Genomic DNA, 9,495 nt, shown 5'->3' with positions numbered 1-9,495 from the left:
CTCTCTCTCTGTGTCTCTCTCTCTCTCTCTGTGTGTCTCTCTCTCGCTCTCTCTCTGTCTCTCTCTCTCTCTCTCTCTGTCTCTCTCTCTCTGTGTCTCTCTCTCTGTCTCTGTGTGTCTCTCTCTCTCTGTAGCTCCTGAACTGGTCCTGAGGAAGGTGATCAATTTTTCAGACTGCACCGTGTGTTTGGATAAGCGCAATGCGAGCGGGAAGATCGAGTTTTATCAGGACCCGCTGCTCTACAAATGCTCCTTCAGAACTCGTCTTCATTTCACCTACGACAACATCAACGCCAAAATCCCCGCCGTCATTAAAGTAAGCGGCGCGTCTGTGGTGTGTCAGGATGAGGTTTGTGTTCTCCTCGTGCGTCACAGTGTCTCTGTGTGTGTGTGTGTGTGTTGAGGTTCACACGATGGTGGAGAGTCTGAAGCTCTCTCTGACGGACCAGCAGCTGCCCATGTTCATCCGGCTGATGGAGCTGGGTGTCGCGCTGTATTACGGAGAGATGGGCGTCCATCGAGACGCAGAGAAGGAGGAGAGCGGCTCGCTTCGAGAGAGCGTCTCTGGTGAGTGTCTCATTCTCTTGAATGGGTTTGTTTCTGAGGCTGTCGACTCGCTGGATCAGATGAACTGAGCACCTGTGGTTATGACAGTCCTTCTGTCTCTCTCTCTGTTCATTCGTTTATTGCTCTGGAGACTGTCACATGTGTCTCGAAGCTTCTCAGGAGAGAAACCGAGGCTGAGTGAGAGATTTAATTAAAGCGTGTCTGTGAGAAGATGCTCGCAGTGAGATTACACTCATTCCAGTGCGCTGACAGCAGCTGTTCTCATCGTGTGCCGCAGGTCTGATGGATGCGTCCGATCCGGCTCTGACGGGTCAGTACTTCCAGGGCGAGGATGAAGATGAAGGCTGGATGTCGTGGGCCTGGTCCTTCGTCCCGGCCATCGTGAGCACCGGAGAGGAGGAGGGCGAGGGCGAGTCTGGCCTCTACACGGACACACAGGAGTCTGGAGCCACCCGGCCCCTGCAGAACTCACCCAGAGACCCCATAGTGTCTGTCGGCTTCTACTGCACCAAAGCCTCCGTCACATTTAAGGTGAGCAGAAAAAAACAGGAAAATGCAGAGACAAATTCTCATACTAAATACTGATTAGTATGTATTCAGTATCAGTCGCAAGTGATTTCAGTGGTGTATCAGTGTCAGCAGCTCCACTCCTTCTTCTCTGGCCAGGTCCAGATCTCGGGGAGCTCTCCACGCTGTGGATGATGAATATACTGTATTTTCTGTTTCCTATCACTGTCAGTCCAGATTAAACTCTTTGTGTTTTACTGTCAGGTCACGCTGGTATGACTGAGGATTTATGCTCAGGAGTTTGCTGGTCTGTTCTTCTCAAATCACTTCATCTGATTTTACACTCAATCCTTTTATTCTCTTAATCGTCATCTACTGAGAATCCGTGGGAAACCTGTGAAGTTGATGCAGGACTAATTACAGGGCTTAAAGTTCTCCGGCACCGTGCCAGATCTCCGGCGTGCGCGTTTAGCTGCGGGAAAATAAGATAGTCCTCCTACATTTAAAAAAAAAAACTTGTTGATATCACGTTCGAGTTAATAGCCGCTTTTCCACTATCGGGCCGAACGGTTCTAATAACTGTCAGGTACGGTTCCAGTTGTGCGTGTGCGTGTGCGTGACGTTGCCACTCTGTTGCCTGGCTACCAGTTTCTCCATAGCTGGCTAAGCGGAATCGCGCTATTTGATCAAACAGCCAAGTAAACAGCTATGCTACGTTCAATATAAAAAAGAAAAAAATGTCTGAGACAGTTTGATCTGTGGAGGAAATATTTGTGCTTACTGATATTATACCCGTCGTCGCCTTCTGTTTATTTTATTTTTCGCGTCAAGAGTTGTGTCCTTTTTTCTGTTATTTAACGAAGTAAATATCGGTTAAAAAAGGAGTCCCAAAAACAGAAATATCTGATCATCGTCCATATCGCTGTTTACGTTACACTTGCGTTACCAAGGCAATGACTGACGCATTTGTATTACATTCCAAAGAGCTCCGTTATGAGCAGCACAGCGGAAGATGAAACCGTATCCGTGCTGACTGGCCCGGAATGGAACGGTTAAAAGCAAAGAGAACCGTTCGGCTCGGTAGTGGAAAAGCGGCTACCAATGTATGAGAGGAGCACAGCTTTCACTCTCAAACAAACTAACATTACTAGCCAATCAGACATTTTTGTTCCTATAAACATGAGACGCGCATAATAATATCCAACTGCAGTATAATTAACGGAGTAATCACGTCATCTCCATAAGAACGATATGATTGGCAGAACAAATTTACCCGTAGTTTTGAAAAGGTCCTGTTCACACATGATCTCTTAACGGTAATTTACCAGAGAAGACTGTATGTGTGAAAGGGGCTAAACTCTTCCTCTGCATCTGCGGTGAGTTTGGGTTGCTTAACGTTCATCTGCGGAAACTGCGTTATCTCACTTAACTTGTAACTTAAGTCATTTATAAACCTATGCCAACACAGGAGAATACATCAACATATTTCTAAATACGCGATTTATTGTAGATCGTGATTTCAAAAATAAAACTTTCTCACTTTGCATGTGGCCAAATATTGCAATTAAATGGGTTTAAATGTCGTTGAATCACATGAAACATCACCAGGCCGTTGGCGCCCTCTGCAGGTATTTGTTATAATATAGGCATATTACATTATGTATTTAACAGTTGTTCAATAAAACCATGTACTTGGTTTTCATACTTTATTTGAGGTCAATTATTATTGCCTCATCGTTACTTTATATATAAATATAGTCATATTAAAGCCAGTTTTTCACTTAGTTCTATTCGTATTACTAAAACATTCTTGTCAAAATAATCAGTAGATTACTTGATTAGCAAAATAATTGTTAGTTAAGCCCTAGATTTGTTAAAATGTTTCAAAATATAACTGCATTGTTCTACTTTTTGTAATTAAAAGACAAATATTTTGTCATTCAAATATTTCTTAACACCTTTTGAGCTAAGTGTATCGTCACACCCCTAGTGTCTATGAGCGTGATAAATCTCATAATTTTCCAAGTGTATGACATAGCTTTGACATAGGTAAATCATATATTCATGAAAAAAAAATCAGTTTGAATAAGGAAAGCGATAACTTTGCCATAGTATCCTTTCAAATGTTAAATTTGCCACTGTCATTGCATTCTTTTCATGTGCTGCACTTTATTTGTACCATTTGTTTTATTAGTTTATATATTAGAATTTGAAAGACAATAACAATATTTTTTGATAAGCGATAAGTGAGATCTGATTTTAGTCCTTGAAAACCAAAAGAGTAGTGCAAGTCCTTGAAAGTCCTGGAATTGTATCTGTACGAACCCTGTTTAAGTTACCAGTTCTTGGACCATTTTAATGTTTCTGTTGTTGTTAATTGAACTGAACTGTAGTTTTCTGTAGTAAACTGTCTTTGTATATTTCCTATTTAATATTAATTTCATAGTATTTAATTTACTATTATTTCTTTTGAACAAAACAATTTCAGAAATGTCATGTTTTAGATTGTAGGTCATCTTGTACCCTGTCAAGGACAAAGCTAACCAGCAAAACTTGATATCAGAAGCATCCTAAATGCTACATGTGTTTGCATTATAGTGAGTAAGCTTTCCTGGTATTGCTGTTTCAGATATCCACCATAGGTCCCCCAACCCCCGGAAAAAAGTTCAGGCTCAGGATTTTTTTTTGCTTTAACCCCTGTAATTATTTGATATTTGAAAAACGTTAAAGAATGGTGAATCTTGAGCTGTGGAGCCTGTGGCATTGGAGATGTATAAAGTATATAATAGTTCTCCATCAGCAGACTTACTAGAAGAGCTACAAACGATTAGAGCTTCTTTAGATGGTCTTAGACTGGATTTATGAGCGCGGGATAAACTGGGAAAGTTCCTAGCATATGTTGAAAAACAATGTATGGCATCCCAGTTTCTTGAGACTGTTATTGATTGAATCAGTATAGTTTTCATGAGTCTGTGTTGTCTGGTCTGTGTAGCTGACAGAGAGCTGCTCTGAGAGCAGTTACTACAGTCCACAGAAGCTGAAGTCTCGTGAGGTCCTCAGTGTGGAGCAGGAGGGAATCACGGTGGAGGTGAGGGAAACACTGGAGTCCGTCGCTAGCTCCCAGACCTCCTCCTGCATCACTGACGTCTGCTCCTGTGTTCCAGGCGCTGATGATGGGCGAGCCCTTCTTCGACTGTCAGGTTGGAGTCATGGGCTGTCGTGCTGTGTGTCTGAAGGGCATTATGGGGGTTCGTGATTTTGAAGAGAACATGAACAGAAGAGAGGAGGTAATACACACACAAACACACACACACACACACATACACATACACTCAATCACACACACACACACACTCACACACACACACGTGCATCCATCCTCATTGTGTGGCGATGTTGAGTGTGTGTTTGCTACCGCAGGATGCCGTGTTCTTCCGCTGCGGAGACACGCTGAGCGTTAAGGGCATGACGTATCTGACCAACTCGCTGTTCGACTACCGCAGCCCGGAGAACAACGGAGTCCGAGCAGAATTCATACTGGATGGAAACCTGCACAGGGTACAATTACAGACATGTGTGTCTGTGTGTGTGTGTGTGTGTGTTGTGTGTGTGTGTGTGTGTGTATGTGTGTGTGTGTTGTCTGATCCAGTTGTTTTGTTAGATCTCCTGTCAGAATATATATATATATATATATATATAATATATATAAGAGTCTAAATCCAATGTCTGATATCCAGAGCTAATGAAGACTGAATGTTCTCTGATATTGGGTCATGTCAGCACATCTATTAGCTAAAGAGACAGCAGAGGTTGAGTTTATTGAATCATATTAGTTGTGTCAGTTTTAAAGCTCAGCGCTTTATGTAGACTAGCATAATAGTCTAGATTGAAACTCACAGCCATGTCACGTCTTTTTTTAAAAACTTTTTTCAGTTTTGAGCTTTATTCAGCGGCTTGAACAGGATTCGAGGTGCACATCATCAGTTCATTCATCCCTTTGGGAATCGAACCCATGAGCTTGCTGTTGCTAGCGTGATGCTGTGCTGTTTGAGCTGCAGGAACGCTCTATGAACGCTCTTTTATCATTCCTGTAGCTCCAGTAGTACTGCAGGAACGGCAAACTCATTCTAACTGTACGTCACTTCGGATAAAAGCTTCTGCCAGATGAATGAATGATGAAAGTCAATGTAAACATTTTCTATCAAAGCAGCTTGTGGTGTTTCTGTTTTCTGGCCAGTTCTGAGACTTGAGTTCTGACTGAGTCTGGTTTCTCCCAAGGTGTTTTCTCCATTTCTGTCAGCGATGGAGTTTGGTTTCTTTGTCTTGTTTAGCCTGTCTCTCTCTCTCTCTGTCAGCCTGAGGAGGTGTTCGGAGCGACTCACTGATAACCGCTGTCCTCTCGCTCACCTCCAGCTGTCACGCTGCTCTTCCTGCGCTAGTCTCGCTTAATTAGGTGTCAGTTATAAGATGGAGTTTATTCAGAATATTAGCAGTAGTCACCGCGTCACCAGAGAGGATTGCGGCAGCAGAATCCAGTCTGACCAGCTGCTTTAAATGGGTTAATGCAGGGCTACTGAAAAATGGCTTGAGAATTTCACTTGCCTGACGGGACAAATAGCCTGATTAAAACTTAAGGGACAAAATAAGTAGTGACGCATCGAAACGATTTTATTTCATTCAGCTTAAACAGTGATTGATGATGGATAGTGTATTTCTGGCATCACTGTGGCTCTGTGTGAGACTTCAAATCAAATCGTAACGGCACACAGAACAAACAATACTAAATGCTTAGTTTATTTATTACATGACGTAGTTCAGTATCATACCATGACAAGGGGGATATTTTGCTGAATATTTTCACGATTGCAAATGTTACGTTGATTTTAGTTCAACAAACAAGTAGTTAAGTATATATTTTAGACACAATATTGACTGTTTTGTTCTATTTCACCAACGAAAATAGTTCCAAACAAAAATCAGAGCAGAAGTATAGCAGATCCTCAGCTCGTTTCTGAATGATTCGGTGTTTTGAAGGAATTGTTTGACTTACTGCCACCTACTGCCGGATTACTCTCATGTTCAAGTATGAACTTTCCCCCAACATTTTTATTTAAAACATTAATCTCATAACATTATTTATTGCAGCTGTAATTTTGCAGTGTACATTATTTAGTGTGGTAACAGCCCTGTGGTGTATATTGAATTTCTTGATCAATTGTAATAATTTTATATGAAAGATGACGCATATATTTAATAAGGTTAAAAAATATTGGCCTTTATAAAGGTAAATAACATCCTGGGGTAAATATTAAAAACGTGCAGATTTAAGTATGTAAAAGCTGACAGAACACTGATGAAAATATTAATCGTTTACACTCTCGGTGACGCGGTGCTTCTGTGGGATATTTTGTATCTTATATTGTCTGCTGATGTGAAAAGTTCACTGTATATCATAATAATAAATAGCATTTTTGACAGTGATATATATATATATTTTTTTACATTAAACACATTAAATATTACTGTAACGTAGTTTGTAGTCACGGGAAGAAGGAGGCGGGAACCGGCGGACGTTTAAATAAACTTTAATAATAAAATAAACACAAAATAGCGCGACAGCCCCTCGCGGACGACTGTCGCGCACAAACGAAACCAAAACACAAAATAAAATCCAGGCCTGGTCCTCTCTCGTCCAACACGGTCGTCACTCCTCCCTTTTATCCTTCCGGAGCTCCTCCGTGAGACTCGAGACCGGTGAGTGGGTGCAGGTGTCGCTCATTAGCAATCACTCCACCGGCCTCGCTCCGTTCCCACGGCTCTCGGCCCCGCCCCCACTCGTCACAATTACATATACGTGTGTAATATAATGTGTATTTCCATCACAGGTTTGGTCTTAAAAAGTCTTGAATTTAACTTGTTCATATCTATAGACACCCTGTTTTTTATGAAATACCAAAACCGAAGGATTTTCTCAGTGTTTGGTTGCGTTCTCGCACGCTGATGCAGAAGTACTATGAGAGTGTAATTCTGCAGCACCCCTAGACTGGATATTCTTGAACAAATAACAGTGACTGTTTTCCACTTTGTGAAAGAAGAATGAAAAAGGCAAGAGCACTTTTGGGTGGCTCTAGAATGTCTCTCTCTCTCTCTCTCTCTCTCTCTCTGTGCCGTTCTGTCGTTCCGTGTCAGCCTCAGATAGCAATCTAAGCGTAAAGCAAACACAGATATCGTCAGCTTTGGCCGTCAGGCTGATCTCTGAGATGCAGATGAGTGTCGCTCCTCCGGCGAAGCTGAATGACGCTTCCCGTCAGGAATGTCGTGTGAGTCAGAGCCTCGGAGACTCGAACCCGCGACCCTCGTCCACATCAGAGCGCCAGCGCTACATCAACGAAACTCAAACCTGCGGCGCGCTCTCTCTCATAACAACTGCAGCGCAGAGGCGCGGATCTCCTCTAATGCTTTAAATCCGGCTAATTTCCCTCCCCATGTCCTTTAGCAGCGCTGCGAGCTTCCAGATGTTTGATATTAGACTTAATCCAGCCCTGCCTTAATGGGAAGTGTGTGTGTGAGTGAGTGTGTGTGTGTGTGAGTGAGTGAGTGAGTCAGTAAGTGTGTGTGTGTGTGTGTGTGTGTGTGTGTGTTGGGGGTCTCTAGCGGTCAGCTCGCACTGTGTGAGTCGAGGGTCCTGATCTTCTGCTTCCTTTAGGCCCCATAATCACCCAAACAACCCATAATCCCAGAAACGCTCGTCTGTCAGTGCGTCTGCGATGAACTGCTTGTTTTGTGCTGCTGTTTTCCAGTTTGCGTGGGGCTGCAGGATTTTCCTGCGCTGCGTAAAGACGAGCCGCTGCTGGTGCAGGAGACGTCGGTGAAGAGGATCGCGGTCGGTCCGTTAGACCTGCAGCTCCACAGCAGTGCTGTCCACCGGATCCTGAAGATGGCTGCTTGCACGCTGGACCACGAGTACCAGCCCTACTGCAGACCGCAGCCGGGTAAAACACACACTCACACACCCATTAATCCTCACAGTGCCGCCTGGAGTTTCAGAGCTTAGGGATTAAACTGTTAAAGAGTTATAGATGATAAAATGAGTAATTATAAATAAACCATGCTAAGAAATAAAATCAAATAAACAGTTGGTAATAAAATGAAGAACAAGGATCTCAGAGTGCTCGTGGTTTCTCTTATTAAAGTGACTGAGGTTCCTGTGGTCAGTTTTGTGGTTTATTATTATTATTATGACTGACGTCACAGACAGCAGCAGGTCTGTAAGCTGCATTTACACTGTTTAACCTCCGTCTGTCTGACGTTGTGTCCGTCTGTCTGATATTCTGTCTGTCTGTCTGATATTCTGTCTGTCTGTCTGACGCTCTGTCTGTCTGTCTGATATTCTGTCTGTCTGTCTGATATAGGGGTTTGACACACATGTGCATATCCATGTAAAGAGCTTGGCACTTCTGCAGCGCTCTGTTGCGCCTACTATCTTTAGTGCTGAACTGAGGCCGCCCTTCCTCCTCCTTTTAGCGGGTGTACCACTCAGCCTCGTGCCTTCCACCATCCTCCCCACGGGTCACACTTTTAATTACATAGAAACAGTAATCCCATCAGACAGATGGCAAACAGGCCGTCACCCAATGACTTTATGCCCAATTGAATCATTACTGATGTTATTTGCTAAATTATAGCAAAACACAACAACACCGCCGAGCGGGATTTGCACGTGAAGCTAGCGAAAGCAGATGTGCCCTCCTGTCGAGCATCTGTGACAGAGATCAAGAAGGCGTGAAGACGGGAAGTGGAAAGTCGGGTCTGTTTTAAATGAATAATACTCTAATCAGTGCGAGCAAATGCAGAACCTTATTATTAGTTGGGGAAAACAAACGAAAAAATATGATTCCTCAACCGGACAAGACATTTCCAACCAACTTGGTTTGGTAAACCACATAACAAGCGCAATTGAGAAGTGACGAGAGTTCTTTTCTTAAAAGAGAGAGCGTGTTTGGTTTATGGGCTTTGCTCAGCACCGCCGTTTGTCTTTGGGGAACATCCCAAGAATCCACTCTTTCCTGAAAACCAAACACCAAGCTTCAGTCCACAACCTTGCTGCCAGAGCCCATTCATTCTTTCTCTCACTCACTTACTCGCTCTGTTTTTCTGTCTGTCTGTCTGTCTCTCTGTCTGTCTGTCTGTCTGATATTCTGTCTGTCTGTCTGATGCTCTGTCTGTCTGTCTGATGCTCTGTCTGTCTGTCTGATGCTCTGTCTGTCTGTCTGTCTGATGCTCTGTTGTCTGTCTGATGCTCTGTCTGTCTGTCTGTCTGTCTGTGTGTCAGTCTGACGCTCTGTCTGTATGTCTGTGTCTGTCTGTCTGACGCTCTGTCTGTCTGTCTGTGTCTGTCTGATGCTCTGTCTGTCTGTGTCT

The 9,495-nt window shown here is 43.3% G+C and overlaps 1 protein-coding gene across 1 annotated transcript in view; it reads left to right on the top strand.

Annotated features, from left to right (window-relative positions):
* vps13b (vacuolar protein sorting 13 homolog B) overlaps positions 1–9,495 on the top strand; it is a 109,977-nt gene that overhangs the window by 14,528 nt on the left and 85,954 nt on the right. Inside the window, exons 6-13 of the mRNA XM_016559011.1 lie at positions 135–316; positions 405–567; positions 845–1,098; positions 4,067–4,162; positions 4,239–4,361; positions 4,495–4,632; positions 7,299–7,398; positions 7,815–8,066. Coding sequence (XP_016414497.1) covers positions 135–316; positions 405–567; positions 845–1,098; positions 4,067–4,162; positions 4,239–4,361; positions 4,495–4,632; positions 7,299–7,398; positions 7,815–8,066 — 1,308 coding nt within the window. The remainder of the gene's footprint in view (positions 1–134; positions 317–404; positions 568–844; positions 1,099–4,066; positions 4,163–4,238; positions 4,362–4,494; positions 4,633–7,298; positions 7,399–7,814; positions 8,067–9,495) is intronic.

The sequence above is a fragment of the Sinocyclocheilus rhinocerous genome, unplaced genomic scaffold (assembly GCF_001515625.1).
Source record: "Sinocyclocheilus rhinocerous isolate Xijiao unplaced genomic scaffold, SAMN03320098_v1.1 scaffold828, whole genome shotgun sequence".
NCBI classification, from domain to species: domain Eukaryota; kingdom Metazoa; phylum Chordata; class Actinopteri; order Cypriniformes; family Cyprinidae; genus Sinocyclocheilus; species Sinocyclocheilus rhinocerous.
This window is presented reverse-complemented; position numbering and strand designations above follow the sequence as displayed.